At 44.4% G+C, this 17,260-nt stretch overlaps 1 protein-coding gene across 49 annotated transcripts in view; it reads left to right on the top strand.

The window, feature by feature from the left end:
• MAP4 (microtubule associated protein 4) overlaps positions 1–17,260 on the top strand; it is a 245,094-nt gene that overhangs the window by 189,828 nt on the left and 38,006 nt on the right. The window contains exon 1 of one of the 49 annotated variants that reach the window (XM_063609246.1): positions 11,999–13,572. The exons of 47 other annotated variants lie outside the window; for them this stretch is intronic. In XM_063609246.1, the coding sequence (XP_063465316.1) occupies positions 12,102–13,572 (1,471 nt within the window). In that variant the 5' untranslated portion in view covers positions 11,999–12,101. Of the gene's footprint in view, positions 1–11,998; positions 13,573–17,260 lie in introns of those variants that run through there. One more of the 49 variants, XM_063609241.1, reaches the window with a different exon arrangement.

Here is a 17,260-nt window from a genome sequence, read left to right on the forward strand (position 1 = left end):
AGCCAGAACATTTAAATATTCTTTGAGATGAATCAAGCAACAATTGATTATCCTACTTTGTTTTGTTAAATTTGTATTTATTTTTTTGAGACAAGGTATCACTCTGTCACCTAGGCTGAAGTGCAGTGACATGATCACGGCTTACTACAGCCTCGACCTCCCAGGCTCAAACAATCCTCCTGCCTCAGCCTCCCAAGTAGTTGAGACTACAGGTGTGCATCACCATACCTGGTGAATATTTTTTGTAGAGATGGGGTCTCACTCTATTGCCCAGGCTGGTCTCAAACTCCTGGCCTCAAGCAATCCTTCCTCCTTGGCCTCCCAAAGTGCTGAGATTGTAGGTGTGAGGCACCATGCCTGGCTTGAATATCCTAATTTAAAAGAAGCTTCTTCCCCTCATATTCCCTCACCCTTCACTTGTACCCTCTGGTTGACAAATAGCATTGGGGGATTCTGAACACACTGTTAAAATAAAAACTTAGTTTTGATTTACAGTATTGCAGATATCGTTATTTCTTTAAGATATGAAGGTGACAGTAAGGTGGCTTCCATTTTTTTTTTTTTAAGATAGGGTCTTGCTCAGTTGCCCAGGCTGGGGTGCAGTGGTACAGTCTCGGCTGACTACAGCCTCCACCTCCTGGGCTCAGGTGATACTCCCACCTCAGTCTCAAGTAGCTGGAACTACAGGTGTGTGCCACCGTGCCCAGCTAATTTTTGTATTTTTTGTAGAGGCTGGGTTTGGCCATGTTGCGCAACCTGGTCTTGAACTCCTGAGCTCAAGTGAGCCGTCCACCTCGGCCTCCCAAAGTGTATAAACATTGCCTATTGCTCTGCAAATAGCGGACACACAGCATGTTTTCTACTTTTTAATATTTAGTTTATTCATTCATTCAGTAGATACCAAGTGGCATTACTCCTACTCTAAAAATAGACTAATAAAACACATTCTCTACTCTTCAGAGATTCCAGGGTGGAAAACAGAGAATTTTCTAGTGAGAGAAGTTTACCCCTCTGAAAAATGATAGGAGTGTGAGCTAGATCCTATGGAAATACACAGCAGAAAGGGACTAAGTTTTCCTACAAGACCTAGAGAAATCTTCACACAGAAGACTCTGAAAGTATGGCTAAAAGTTTGCTGAGCAAATTAAGGTAAAGCATTCTAGGGGACAGCTGTGTAATGGCATACATAGTGAAGTGCAGGTGCATGGAATAAAGTCAAGTTTGGGAAACAGGGACATCTGTGAAACATTTTGAGATGAAATTGGGGAAAAGAAAGTAAGCTCCTAAAGGATCCTAGGGGTATTGTGTGCCTCTAAAAGCAGAAAATCAGCCAGGCGCAGTGGCTCATGCCTGTAATCCCAGCACTTTGGGAGGCCGAGGAGGGCGAATCACGAGGTCAAGAGATCGAGACCATCCTGGCTAACACAGTGAAACCCCGTCTCTACTAAAAATACAAAAAATTAGCCGGGCGAGGTGGCAGGCGCCTGTAGTCCCAGCTACTCGGGAGGCTGAGGCAGGAGAATGGTGTGAACCCGGGAGGCGGAGCTTGCAGTGAGCCAAGATCGCACCACTGCACTCCAGCCTGGGCTACAGAGACTCTGTTTCAAAAAAAAAAAAAAAAAAAAAAAAGCAGAAAATCTTAGATTTTTGCTTGAAGAAATGGGTTATCTTGGCCGGGTGCGGTGGCTCACGCTTGTAATCCCAGCACTTTGGGAGGCCGAGGCGGGCGGATCATGAGGTCAGGAGATCGAGACCACGGTGAAACCCCGTCTCTACTAAAAATACAAAAAAATTAGCCGGGCGTGGTGGCGGGCGCCTGTAGTCCCAGCTACTCGGAGAGGCTGAGGCAGGAGAATGGCGTGAACCCGGGGGGCGGAGCTTGCAGTGAGCCGAGATTGCGCCACTGCACTCCAGCCTGGGTGACAGAGCGAGACTCCGTCTCAAAAAAAAAAAAAAAAAAAAACAGAAATGGGTTATCTTTCTATCTAGTTTAGTTGGATGATTCTCTTTTCTTTTGGGGAGGGCTATGGGAGGGTCCATACTAGGCTTAAAAGAACAAAGGCTTGATATTTCCAAGTTGTAGTTTTTAGAGTTGTTGTTGTTGTTTTGAGATAGTCTCCCTCTGTAGCCCAGGCTGGAGTGCAGTGGCGCCATCTCGGCTCACTGCAATCTCCACCTCCCAGGTTCAAGCAATTCTCCTGCCTCAGCCTCCCAAGTAGCTGGGACTACAGGTGCACGCCACCGTGCCCAGCTAGTTTTTGTATTTTTAGTAGAGACTGGGTTTCACCATGTTGGCCAGGCTGGTCTCAAACTCCTGACCTCAGGTGATCTGCCAACTCAGCCTCCCAAAATGCTGAGATTACAGGAGTGAGCCACCACACCCAGACTAATTTTTGTACTTTTAGTAGAGACAGGGTTTCACCCTGTTGGCCAGGCTAGTCTCAAACTCCAGACCTCAGGTGATGCACCTGCCTCAGCCTCCCAAAGTGCTGGGATTACAGGCCTTAGCTACCGTGCCTGGCCTTTAGAGGATTTCTTATCCATAAGCATTTTCATGTCTTTGGTTCACATAAATCAGATTATTTGCCTCAGCTTTTTCATTCTGTCTATTTGCTTCTCATCTTTTGAAAGTTAATCAGGGAGAATCATGATTTATTTTCTTGAGTTAAAACATGTGAGAAATGTTTCTAAAATGTAGAATATGGTTTCTGAAATAGTTTTACCTATATGTATGCATGTCTAAACACTTGGAACATTTACTTCCAGGCAAGAAACTAGATTATAACTTGACAACTTTACCTTTTAGTAACAAGGAGTGAGTGTCATCAATCATTGTTAATAGTAGAATTATTGACTTTCATTGTAATGATAATTGTTTCCTGGAGGCAATAACTGGGAACAGTTGGTCAATCTGGAAAGTAGTGTTGCCTTGGTAACTGATAAGAAAGAATGCAGAGAAACTAGTTTTCTGTCATGTATGAAAACCAAGGCCCCGAACAGGTTAAATACTAACTCCAAGCACAAGGCTAAAACAGAAATATCTGCCAGTACATGTACTGGGATTAGAGACCTGCAGGCTTTGCCAAGAGTCCTAGAAACCACCTTCTGCCCAGACACACAGGAATCCATGCACTTTCTTCAAACTCAGACAGAATGGAATAGAACTTCACAATATTTAGCTCAAAGGACATTCCAGATCACCGCCTCTTGGGTTGGGTTGAAGACAGTTTTAATGATGGGACGGATCAGGTCAAATGATGCAGATGCAGTATAAAAGGAATCTACCCATCCTTTCACTGAGCAGATCTTTTTTTTTTTTTTTTTTTTTTTTTTTTGAGATGGAGTCTCGCTGTCGCCCAGGCTGGAGTGCAGTGGCGCGATCTCGGCTCGCTGCAGGCTCCGCCCCCCGGGGTTCACGCCATTCTCCTGTCTCAGCCTCCCGAGTAGCTGGGACTACAGGCGCCCACCAACACGCCCGGCTAATTTTTTGTATTTTTAGTAGAGACGGGGTTTCACCTTGTTAGCCAGGATGGTCTCGATCTCCTGACCTCGTGATTAGAAGCTCCTGGGAAAGGCATATAAATAAGAGATTACGGTGTGGTTTCTAAATTCTAAAAAGAGATAGAGTATTGTGATAATATGAAGAACTCAGGAGGGGTTCAAAGAGACTTTACAGAGGTGAGTGAGTAGGAATAGGACCTAGAGGCAAGGGGCCGGGTGCAGTGGTTCACACCTGTAATCCCAGCACTTTAGGAGGCTGAGGCGGGAGGATCACCTGAGGTTGGGAGTTCGAGATCAGCCTGGCCAACATAGTGAAACCCTATGTATACCAAAAATACAAAAATTAGCGGGGTGTGGTGATTAACTGGGACACCTGTAATCCCAGCTCCTGGGGAGGAAGAACCTAGAGACAAAGAATCCCAGTGGCAGCTGAATCTAGGATTTAGTCCCTCTGGTTCTTAAGTGTGTTTCTTTTTACCTAGGCAGGCTCACCCTTTTCAAACTTCATGTATTTACCTCATCCACCAACTTGATATAATTTTACAGTGGCTGGGAGATTGGAGTTTCTTGCTGTGGCTATTTCCTGTGGATAAATCTGCATCCCTGAGTGAGATTATGTCTGTAATTCTTATTTGGACTGGAGTACTGAACGGGCCATTCTCAGGGTGTTTTGTGGGTTGTTTTGTTTTGTTTTTAAACAAGGTCTCTGTCACTTAGGCTGGAGTGCAGTGGCGTGATCATAGTTCACTCACTGCAGCCTCAGACTCTTGGGTTTAAGTGATCCTCCTTCCTCAGCCTCCCAAGTAGCTAGTACTACGGGCATGCACCACCACACCTGGCTAAAAAAAAATTTTTTTTAAATTTTTTTGTATAGATGTGCGTCCTGCTTTGTTGCCCAGGCTCTTGAACTCTTGGCCTCAAGTGATCCTCCCACCTAACCCTTCTAAAGTGCTGGTGTTACAGGCATGGGCTACTACGCCCAGCCTTTCTTGAGTTTTACTAATTATTCTATACTAGGGTTGCCCCATCATTTGTCATCCAGGTGGCATTCACCTCATTTGGGGTGCAACAAAGCCATTAATTATTCTTTCATTTAATATCTTTGTATGCCTCGCAAAAGCAATAGTGTAATCTTTTTTTTTTTTTTTTTTTTTTTTGAGACGGAATCTTGCCCTATTGGCAGGCTGGAGTGCAGTGGCGCGATCTGGGCTCACTGCAACCTCTGCCTCCTGGATTCAAGCAATTCTCCTGCCTCAGCCTCCCAAGTAGCTGGGACTACAGGTGCGTGCTACCACGCCCAACTAATTTTTGTATTTTCAGTAGAGACAGGGTTTCACCACGTTGGCCAGGATGGTCTCGATCTCTTGACTTCATGATCCACCCACCTCAGCCTCCCAAAGTGCTGGGATTACAGGGGTGAGCCACCGCGCCCAGCCTAGTATAATGAAACTATAAGCTACTCTGTCCCTTCCTCTCTGTAAAAGCCTCTGGTTCTCTGCTTTTTCTTAGTGAGGCTGAATCTGTCTTCCTACTCAGAAGCCACATGAAAGGAAACTTACAGTGCTAAGGCACCATAGAAAGATATTAACATAAATCTAAGTTCTCTTAAGACTGGAAATTAGAAACAGAAGTTTGCTAAGGAATAAGTCACCCACACCTTACTCACTCTTTGCATAATTAAAACAAGACCATTCTTTTTTTTTTTTTTTTTTTTCTGATATGGAGTCTCACTCTGTCGCCTGGCCTGGAGTGCAGTGGCGGGATCTCGGCTCACTGCAACCTCCACCTCCCGGGTTCAAGCGATTCTCCTGCCTCAGACTCCTGAGTAGCTGGGATTACAGGTGCCTGCCACCACACCCGGCTAATTTTTTGTATCTTTTTTTAGTAGAGACAGGGTTTCACCATGTTGGCCAGGCTGGTCTCGAACTCCTGACCTTGTGATCCGCCCGCCTCGGCCTCCCAAAGTACTGGGATTACAGGCATGAGCCACTACGCCCCGCCTAAAACAAGACCGTTCTTAAGATATAAGGTAAACACCGAGACTAAGCGCATTGCTTCTTTTTCTCCCTTATTTCAAACGCTCATTTGCTCCCCTAAACACACACACATACATACACATGTGTATGCATACTGTGTATTAATTTGGGAGTTTTGGATTGATCACAAAAGAACAATTATAATTCCAAATTAAAGTTTGAAGTACTTCAGTGATCACAAAAAAGATACATTGGGCCGGGCGCAGTGCCCACAGCTGTAATCCCAGCACTTTGGGAGGCCGAGTTGGGCAGATCACCTGAGGTCAGAAGTTCCAGACCAGCCTGGCCAACATTGTGAAACCCTGTCTCTACTAAAAATACAAAAATTAGTCGGGTATGGTGGTGTGGGCCTGTAATCCCAGCTACAACAGAAGCTGAGGCAGGAGAATCGCTTGAGCCTGGGAGGCAGAGGTTGTAGTTAGCCGAGATCACGCCACTGCACTCCAGCCTGGGCAACAAAGCGAGACCCCCTCTCAAAAAAAAAAAAAAGAAACATCGAAAAGGAGAGTCATCTAGTGACTAAGATTAATTTTTGCTCAGCAGTTTGGGAAGACTGGCAGTCAGAAACCTAGCATCTTCTTTGTGACTTTTCCATTAAGTTTTCACCATTTGATCATGGGCAAACCACTTTTTTTCTCTGGACACCATTTTGTTCCTCTGTAAAATGAGGGGTCTGTTAGGGAAGCCCCAGCATTCTGACTCTGTACTGTCACACATACTTTAGTGTCTTTGCAGTACTGTTGATGGATATAATGGACCCTTGTCCTAAAAGGGATTCAGGAAATAGGTTATTTACTTTCCTTAGGCAGTGCCCTAGATTTTGAAATTTAGCTTTTCTTTTTCTCTTATCTGTTAGTGATTGCAATTACGATTCATATGTTGTTTCTTGTGAGTAGTATTGGTTGTTTTGTTTTGTTTTTGTCTATCTTTACCAGAGTGTAGCAGTTCTCCAGTCCAGGGACTTAGGCTTTCTTAACTTTTGTTGTTGTTTGTTGTTGTTGTTATTATTACTACACATCAGATTCCCTATAGGGAGTAGGAAAACCTACTTCATATATATATATATGTACAGTTTCTTGGTTGTTTTTTTGTTTGTTTGTTTGTTTGTTTGGAGATGGAGTTTCGCTCTTGTTGCCCAGGCTGGAGTGCAGTGGCACGAATCTCCACTCACTGCAACCTCTGCCTCCCGGGTTCAAGCGATTCTCCTGCCTCAGCCTCCTGAGTAGCTGGGATTATAGGCATGCGCCACCACACCCGGCTAATTTTGTATTTTTAGTAGACATGGGGTTTCTCCAGGTTGTTCAGGCTGGTCTCGAACTCCCAACCGCAGGCGATCCTCCGCCTCGGCCTTCTTGGTAATCCCAAAGAGCTGGGATTACAGGCGTGAGCCACCGCACCCGGCCTTCTTGGTTGTTTTTTTAAAGCTAGCATCAGTAGATACATTATGTATTTCTGTGTTTTAACTACTTTGTCAAATGCTTTTTATATATATTCCCTCAATCCTCACGGCTATGTGTTTTGTTGTACTCAGACCTCTGGGTGACCACCAAGCTTATCTGTATGCCTGAGCATCTGGCTGGCATGATGTCTTGGGTACTTGCCCCTTCTGTGGGCTTGAACTTCTTGTTCTGACCGCCCCCCTCCCCAGATTGCCTCTTTCAACTCTCTGTCTCCTGAGCCTTGTAACTATGAAGCCAGTGCTTGGCCCAGTTGCTAGATGTTGACCTCATAATTATATTTTTTCAGTTTGACCACATTTCTGATCTACACAGTATGAACTGTAGTCTGGAATATGCACTCCTTTGTGCCTGACTAACTTCATTCTTCTGGTTTCTGCTCTTGGTCTTTTGGCTGGTTCACATTTTGCAGTCTGCTGTTTATGGATAGAATTACTGAGGCAGAATATGTGATATCTGAAGGTAGCAGAGACCTGTAATTTTAGTTATTGCCTTAGCTGTTGGGCAGGGATGAACTAGTGAAGTGGGTCTGGGTAGGCTGGCCAGAACTAAAAATAATTTGGCTATAAGGAACAAGTTTCGCCGGGCGCGGTGGCTCACGCTTGTAATCCCAGCACTTTGGGAGGCCGAGGCGGGCGGATCACGAGGTCAGGAGATCGAGACCACGGTGAAACCCCGTCTCTACTAAAAATACAAAAAATTAGCCGGGCGTGGTGGCGGGCGCCTGTAGTCCCAGCTCCTCGGAGAGGCTGAGGCAGGAGAATGGCGTGAACCCAGGAGGTGGAGCTTGCAGTGAGCCGAGATTGCGCCACTGCACTCCAGCCTGGGCGACAGAGCGAGACTCCGTCTCAAAAAAAAAAAAAAAAAAAAAAAAGGAACAAGTTTCTATGCTTGTTCTTTGCCTTGGTATTTTCCGCTTCTTCAGAATATAACGGCCAACTACCACTTTCTTCAGACATGCTGCAACATCCACCATGCCCAGTCATGCCTCTGCCAATAGGCAGCACTCTCACATGAGACAGAAAAGTTACTGAACATACTGCCTAGTGGAGCCCCAAGTTGAAATCACACTGTAAGCTGGACATAGCAGCGGGCCTGTGATTACTTCAATGTCTGTTTCAATTTCAGAAGTGAAAGTGGTAAAACTGAATCCAAGAGCACCTTAAAGATTCCCCTCCTTCTATAGAGGAAGAAACTGAAGCTAAGAGCAGTTAAATGAATTTCTAAGACTCAACTATTAAGTGACACAGATTTTATTTTATTTTTTTCTCTCTTTTTTTTATTATTATACTTTAGGTTTTAGGGTACATGTGCACAATGTGCAGGTTTGTTACATATGTATGCATGTGCCATGTTGGTGTGCTGCACCCATTAACTCATCATTTAGCATTAGATATATCTCCTAATGCTGTCCCTCCCCCTCCCCCCACCCCACAACAGTCCCCGGAGTGTGATGTTCCCCTTCCTGTGTCCATGAGTTCTCATGGTTCAATTCCCACCTATGAGTGAGAACATGCGGTGTTTGGTTTTTTGTCCTTGTGATAGTTTACTAAGAATGATGTTTTCCAGTTTCATCCATGTCCCTACAAAGGATATGAACTCATCATTTTTTATGGCTGCATAGTATTCCATGGGGTATATGTGCCACATTTTCTTAATCCAGTCTATCGTTGTTGGACATTTGGGTTGGTTCCAATTCTTTGCTATTGTGAATAGTGCCGCAATAAACATACGTGTGCATGTGTCTTTATAGCAGCATGATTTATAATCCTTTGGGTATATACCCAGTAATGGGATGGCTGGGTCAAATGGTATTTCTAATTCTAGATCCCTGAGGAATCGCCACACTGACTTCCACAATGGTTGAACTAGTTTACAGTCCCACCAACAGTGTAAAAGTGTTCCTATTTCTCCACATCCTTTCCAGCACCTGTTGTTCCCTGACTTTTGAATGATGGCCATTCTAACTGGTGTGAGATGGTATCTCACTGTGGTTTTGATTTGCATTTCTCTGATGGCCAGTGATGATGAGCATTTTTTCATGTGTTTTTTGGCTGCATAAATGTCTTCTTTTGAGAAGTGTCTGTTCATGTCCTTCGCCCACTTTTTGATGGGGTTGTTTGTTTTTTTCTTGTAAATTTGTTTGAGTTCATTGTAGATTCTGGATATTAGCCCTTTGTCAGATAAGTAGGTTGCAAAAATTTTCTCCCATTCTGTAGGTTGCCTGTTCACTCTGATGGTAGTTTCTTTTGCTGTGCAGAAGCTCTTTAGTTTAATTAGATCCCATTTGAAGTGACACAGATTTTAAAATCTGGCCTTCTGACTCAAAGCCAAATTAATTTTTTCCCCACCATGTCAGTAAATTGAGGGTGTATATGTGTGTGTCATTTGGAAGGTGACTAGTTTTGAGAGAATGGGGTTGTTGAGGCTTACCTGATTTCTAAGGTATTTTCTAGAGTTTTCCTCTGGTATATTCAGACTGTATTACAACAATATCTTCCCCACCCCCCCCCCTTTTTTTTTTGGACAGGGTTTCCTCTCACCCAGGCTGGAGTGCAGTGATGTGATCACGGCCCACTGCAGCCTTGACTTACGGGGCCCAGGCAATTCTCCCACCTCAGCCTTCTGAGTAGCTGGGACCACAATTGTGTGTCACCATGCCCACCTAAATTTTTGTACTTTTTGTAGAGACAAGGTTTTGCCATGTTGCCCAGGCTGGTCTCAAACTCCTGGGCTCAAGCAGTCTGCCCACCTCAGCCTCCCAAAGTGCTGGGATTACAGGTGTCAGCCATGGCACCCAGCCACCTCCAGACTTTCACAATTTTCATCACATATTGTACATACTTAATTATATTATTCAATTATATGTATAAAAAAGATAAGAAAGCAAGAATTCAACTATGTTATATTACCAAGGCCTTTCTGTACCCAATCTCGCCTCATATTTTTTCTTTTTTTTTTTTTTTGAGACGGAGTCTAACTCTGTCGCCCAGGCTGGAGTGCAGTGGCGCGATCTTGGCTCACTGCAAGCTCCGCCTCGTGGGTTCACGCCATTCTCCTGCCTCAGACTCCTGAGTAGCTGGGACTACAGGCGCCCACCACCACGCCCGGCTAATTTTTTGTATTTTTTAGTAGAGACGGGGTTTCACCATATTAGCCAGGATGGTCTCGATCTACTGACCTCGTGATCCGCCCGCCTTGGCCTCCCAAAGTGCTGGGATTACAGGCGTGAGCCACCACGCCCAGCCAATCATATTTTTTCTTGTTACTAATTAGAATCATGATTCTCCTGGCATTCTTCATTTTGTTACACCTCACTTCCTTTTCCTTAGCAAGATCTTTGCCATAGAGTATGGAAACCAGGTTCCTTGCCAATTAATCTGTATTGTGCTTTGTCATGTATTGTTACTAAACAGCTCAAGATCAAGGGGAAGAAATGTATATGAGGCTCAGTTCATGTTCAGGACAGAGGTAAATGGAAATTTTTTTTTTTTTTTCAGCATTGCAACATTGCCACTCATGATCATGAATGTAGCCCTATGTCAGGTACTGAAGGTAATGCAAAAGGTATATAAGGTTGATCTTTGCACTCTTGTTGGGAACTTGAGTGGTATGAATAGAGAAGGTGAGTTCTTGGGGACAGAGGCTACAGTTTAGCAAGCTTTCCTATGCGGACCTTGGTAATTTCTTCACATTTTATAGACCAAAGAACAATCTTAACTTGCCCTTTTTTCTAAAGGCATTGTTTAAAAACTGTAATCAAATCATTGCAGTTTATGGCAAATGGCCTTTTTTAAAAAAAAAAAAAGCAATCTAAATCTTTTCTTCATCTTGGAAAAAGACTTCTCTTGGATTTCTGATAGAATATTTCCAGTATGCTATGTTAGTGCAAGACAGTAACTTACAGCTAGACAAGAAAAATCAGCTTTGTTCAAAGTAAGAATATAGCCTGTCCTTATAGTGTAATTTTTTTCCCACAATTTTGTTTTATGGTTCCTTCAGTTTGAATATACAATTTGTGAGCTCAAAGCCCAGGGCAGCAAAGGACCATGCTGAGTTAAATGGGGGCAGTAATCTCTGGTGAGTGGGGAAAACTCCAAGCTACAATTGTTAGGGTCCCTAAGTCTGGAGGTCAGAGAAAGATGCACTGCCCCCACTGTGTGTTCATATGACACCTAACAGATTATTAGTCTGGAAGGAGCAGGGCTGGTAGTGGAGGGAGCAACTGAGCTCATCCAAGAAACCAAGTGGGGGCAGGGACAGGCGTAAATGCATAAGGGGTATGTTGTCACACAAATGCCTTATAATTAGAATATCTATCCCCAAAGCCCTGATCACTGAAGTCTTTAAATGAATTAAACTCTTCCATTATGCAGAGCTACAGATGGAGCTCTTACGGGTTTTGGGGACCCCACTCAAGTCAGTTTTCAAGTTAGTTTGATAAGTTGCTATGACAGCAAACCCACTCTTCCTCTGAGAATGAATGCCTGCAATCTTAATACTACGTTAAGGTGTGGGGTTTTTTTTTTTTAGTCCAATTTTGAACAATTTCCTGGATTCATTGTTCTTCGGGGGTTATAGCTGGGGATTGGCAAATGAGTCTCGCTTATTTTTAAAACAGTTTTCTGAGTGGGTGAATGTGGAAGGGTGGGCATGCTATCAGATAAATGAGTGTGTGGGTATGCACGTATCTATATCAGTGAAAGCCAAAATAATTACTATCCTTACTGCTTGGATTGGCACCATACTGTGTTTTAAATTGCAGATCTAAACAGAGTGCTAGTTCACAGGAAATTACATTCTCAGATTAAAGTAGCATTTCGTTGTGCAGAAAGCAGCAGGTTCCTTCCTTTCTTTCCCTTTCATTTGTCCTTTCTTTCTTTCTTTCTTTCTTTCTTTCTTTCTTTCTTTCTTTCTTTCTTTCTTTCTTTCACATTTGTAAGTACATTTAATACCCAACTGCTTGAGGAGAGAGGGGCATTGAGGGAGACATGAATTTTGTCATGAATACTGGGGAATTGGTGTGATGTCACTGCAAGCTCTGTGTGATCGTAGGTGGTATTAGAGCTCCAGGAGCGAGAGCAGGGAGAGCAGTGGAAGAGAGACGATGTCGCTCTCAGACAAGCAGACAGCCTCTCTCACTGCCGCGTATGGTCAGCTCAGTAAGGGCAAGCCTGCAGAGTGCCAAATGGACTCCCCAAAAGAAATCAGTCAAGCCGGATTCGAATGGCAGAGGACAGAGGGCAAACTGAATGAAATTGGGCTGAATGTCAGCATGGACGGGCAACCGAAAGATGGGCTTGTGAAGAATGCCAGCTTCCTAGAGCAGAACAAGCTCTGCTTTTTTGAGGGGAAGCTAGACAAAGAGCTCAGCATTGAAGTGCAGGACAAGGACTGTCAAGCAGCCTCGGGTCACCTTGAGAGCAGGTATGTGATTTCAGAGACCTGCCATCCCTTGGAGGGGAACTCAGTACACCAGAAGACCTCCGAGTTCCAGCTGGGACTCATAGAGGGGCCAGACAAAAACAAAACCATTCCAGTACAGGGGAAGGTGGCAGGGAAGAATGGACTAGAGACCAAGAGCCAGTCAGATCTGGATTTTCCTGGGGCTGCTGACATCCCTACCAGGTATGTTAAGGAGCAGGAAACCAGTGTTTGGAACCCCAACTTTCATCCAGTGGCTCAAGGCCCTCTGGGCTCAAGGGAAGCAACTCTGGGAGAGATGGAGAATAGCATCACCCCTGGCTGCCCAGTGATTGGGGTGGTAAATGATAACTCTGAGCAGCTGAAATGTGAGTCCCCACTCCTGGTGTCTCTAGCCCACCCAGCCCCCGTTATAGAGCACTCACCCACCGCCATTCTGCCAATCACTATGGTGTTCACCCAGGAACATTTGAGTGCAAGCTGTCACATCAGAGACCATGATAAGGAGTTGGAGAAATTGAGTTTTACCGAGGAGGAGGCTGTGCTCAACCAAGCCCCCCAGCAGAAAAAGGCAGTGCGCAGGGCCCTGTCTGAATGTTCTCACCTCTCAGTTCCCCCAGCTGTCAACCTTGCAGATAAGTACCCTGAACTCCCTGCCCGAGAAGAGCCTTCTTCTGGCCTGCTGCCTCCCCCTAGTAGCCCAATGCCTAGTCCTACGCCTGGGAAACTGGGAGCTCCTGCTATGAAGCGCTCCATGACTGTGGGTGAGGAACAGACAGCTAGCTACAAATTGAGCCCTGGGAAACTGCCCATCTTGTCTACTAAAGAGATACCTCCTTTCATCTGCGAGGAACCAGTGGCCAAGAAGAGAGAAGAATTGGCTCACTTCAGCAACAGCAGCAGCAACTCTGGGAAGAAGGAACTCGGCACTGCTGGATTATATCTCCATAGTAAGCTGGAGCAGATTCCTGAAGGAAGCAGCAAGGAAAAAGGGCAGGAAGATTTTAGTGAAACTAGAATTGATTCATGCTCGCAGGTTTGCCAGCGAGGAGAGAAACAGCCAGGACAGACGGCTCTGGCAGGGAAGAAAGAAATTGAGGTCACTGCAACCCAGAGCACTCCATCATTCTTGTGTGAAAAGCCCCCACGTGATGGTATGTTTCTAAATTTTGCTTCCGTTGGGAACAAGCAGACAGCGAGGAAGGAACCAAAGTGACAGATTACCGGCAGAGCACTAAGCAGCTTTTTACAGCTGGGTTCTGTGACTGCCTGGGGAAAGCTTAATTCCCTTGTGTTGGAAGCTTGCTGGGAGTGAGGCAAGAAAGAGAACAAAGTGAATCTTGCAGGGTCAAGCTGAATGTCTTGCTAGCATGACAGATAATGTGAATTGAGTATGCGGGTTTGGGGTGGAATGGGGTCAGAGAATGGTGGGTATAAAAACTAGAGCCCCTTTCTTGAACTCATGTCACCCTGTCCAACCCATCCCCCATCCACCGAGTCCTCAGCTCCCTGTTGGTTTGAACCAGATGATTCCTGAGCTCTAAATCCTCCAATCGCAACTGATTGATTTCCTTGCTTGAAAATCTGTCACTTTGTATAGATTCACAATGGGTTTATCAGCACTAACCTCCTCTCATTAAGTTGCATGATCTGGGTGGAAGCTCTGTTTTCTGTTTTGCTTTTGAGAACGTTTTACTTTTGTTCAAACTGAAAAAGAGCCCTTTCGGCTAGCTATTTAATATTCTTTCTGTGTTCTTCATGTTTGACCCAATCTTGCTTCTAGTTTTCTCTTTTTGTATGTGTTTTGAGAGAATTTATGGGGAGAAAAAGAAGAAAGAGAAAGCAGGGAGAGGAGGAGAGACTTGCAACCCAATAAACAGCTAAATTTTGCGGTCTTTGTGACAGCCTTTTGTGTCTTTCTTCCTGGCCCTTTCTTTTCTTCCCCATCTCCCATCCCCCCACAGCTCTTATTGTGGTGGTCTAAAAAAGCTTGTGTTTCTCCAAGTCCAGTTTGAACACAAAGGGCCATAATTCACAAGCTTGTAAATGGGGATTTAAAACACGTGTTTTGCTTGTTTAAAAAAAAAAAAAAAATAGTATTGTTTCCTGGGACCTGTTTTCTCTAATATTTATTACGCTCAGTACATTTTTATGAAATTTTACTTTTTTTCTTTGAAAGTAAGAAATGGTATTTTCTAGGGGAGTGGTAAGTAGAAGACATACAGATGTTTTGGGTTTTTGTTTTTTTATGGAGATAAAAAACATTTTTTTAATGGAGATAAAAAACATGTTTTTTTATGGAGATAAAAAACATGTTTTTTTATGGAGATAAAAAACATGTTTTTTTATGGAGGCAAAGAGGCTTAATAGTTCCTCTTTGATTTCTTATGACTCCAGAATTACAAGCATTCATGTAGTGTCAAGGTGTCCCATGCTGTTGCTTCCTTCTAGCTGTGACAGAACTGTAAGCTCCTCCTGGACAGGAGTTTGTCATCTTTTTCTTGATCCCCAGGTGTTTTGTTAGGTACCACATACCTTCTAGGTGAGCATGAGTGAAGACTTTGTTTCAGAACAAGTTCTTTCTAATTCACACTAACAGAAGTTTGTGCTAATAAAAAAAAATTTCAGATGACTGACAAATCCACCGATCCATTCACCCGATAAATGTTTAAATGCTGACTCTGCTAACCACTCTGTAGATAAAACTTTTATATGAAGATTGTTTCATTTAACATGCCTACCATTTGCATTCACTATCTAGGCACTGGAAATTGTCCTTATCCTCAAGCAACTTTCGATCCAGTTGGAGGACTGGGAGGCAGTGGGAGGGTTGTGAATCGTGGAAACATTTTGGAGGAAGTCACATTTGAGGTGGGCCTTGGAACCCTGGGATGCCAAACAATGCGGAGGGAAAGCCTTCCAGGCAAGGGAACTCATATTAAGCAAAGGTATGAAGCCTAGACAGCTCATGTTAGGTAAAAGAACAATGGAGGAATCTCAGGGCATCCAGTCACAGGAAATGTGGCCAGGCTGCTGCCATTGTGTATATCTCTCTTGGGACCTCTGCTTCTCCCCGCACATGTGCTACATTCTCTTCCCTTTAAAAATCTGTATTTCCTCTGTCATCTCTTTTTGCTTCCCTTGTGACTCTTTCTGCCCAGGACAGAATAGCATTGAGTTGCCATGGTTTGAGCTCTGTGGCCAGCTTTGTTACCACCATATATGTCAGGGTTCCAATGTTGCATGACTGTCATTTCCATGTCTTTGTCTATACTGACAATGAGTGAGTAATTATATCTTACTGGCTCAGCTTGGTCCAGTCAACTGTATACCAGGTCCCATAGCCTTCTTAACCAATCTGAGCCATTTAGACCCACCTGCATCATTCACCTTGAGGCTTCTCTAGAGGAGAGAGTGTAGGTTAAGGAAATATTCCAAAGCCGTCTTTACATATGTGGCAAGAAATAATGGGAGAAAATTCTAGAAAGTTGTTTGGAATCCAATCTTGCTAAGCTTCAAATGTCCCACTGAAAAGTTTAAAGCTGACTACCATGTTCTGAAACTGTGGTGACTGCCTATGACAGCAGATAAAGTAGCTCCAGGTCAGCTTTAGGAAGATTTACTTGTACTCAATAAGTGTGATGAACTGGAAGACAAAGAGTTGAAGGCAAACAATCCTGTTAGAAATTTGATTCAGGTAGTGGCAGATGAAACGCTGAGGACATGAGAGGGGAAATATAACAGGTGAAGATAAAGTGAAACTGGAATGTGGAAGGTGTGTGAGAAAAAGGAATTGAAGGTCATGCTGTGATGTGAGGCTGGTTTTCCCAGCCAGTGGTAGTATAGGTAATGGAAAGACCCAACAGAAGAGCACAGTTCAGTGAAGGAGTTAATAAGTTCCACTTCAGACATTGCTTTTTTGAAACTCTGGGGATATGTGGGTGGTGGTCTCTAGAAATTGCCTGATAGCTGGGCTTGGTGGCTCATGCCTGTAATCTCAGCACTTTGGGAGGCCTTGGCAGGCAGATTACTTGAGGCCAGGAGTTTGAGACCAGCCTAAGCAACATGGCAAAAAACCCATCTCTATGAAAAAATACAAAAATTAGGTGGGCATAGTGGCATGTACCTATAGTCCCAACTACTTGGGCGGCTGAGGTGGGAGGATCGCTCGAGCCCAAAAGGACAAGGCTGCAGTGAGTCAAGATCATGCCACTGTGCTCCAGCCTGGGAGATAGACCAAGATCAGGTCTCAAAACAAACAACAAAAAAGAAGTTGACTTATATATCCGTGAGACAAGGGAGGGGGCTTGGTGAGAGCTACCATCTGGGAGAGAGAAAGCAGTTTCTACTTATGCACAGTTACATTTATTTGTATAGGTTGAGTTACTGCATGCCTGTATCATAGACAGTGCAACTTTATGAAATATGTTGTTTACTAAAAAATGCCGAGCTTACTGAAAAATATTTATAGTGGTCTGGGGCCAGTGGCAGCTAGTTACACAAGTAAGATCTTTGGGCTTGCTGTAGAACAAAGGCATTAGCCGGGCGCGGTGGCTCACGCCTGTAATCCCAGCACTTTGGGAGGCTGAGGCAGGCAGATCATGAGGTCAGGAGATCGAGACCATCCTGGCTAACACGGTGAAACCCCGACTCTACTAAAAATGCAAAGAATTAGTCGGGCGTGGTGGCGGGCGCCTGTAGTCCCATCTACTCGGGAGGCTGAGGCAGGAGAATGGCGTGAACCCAGGAGGCGGAGCTTGCAGTGAGCCGAGATAGCGCCACTGCACTCCAGCCTGGGCGACAGAGCGAGGTTCTGTCTCAAAAAAAAAACAAAAAACAAAG

This window comes from Symphalangus syndactylus, chromosome 1, assembly GCF_028878055.3.
Source record: "Symphalangus syndactylus isolate Jambi chromosome 1, NHGRI_mSymSyn1-v2.1_pri, whole genome shotgun sequence".
NCBI lineage: Eukaryota > Metazoa > Chordata > Mammalia > Primates > Hylobatidae > Symphalangus > Symphalangus syndactylus.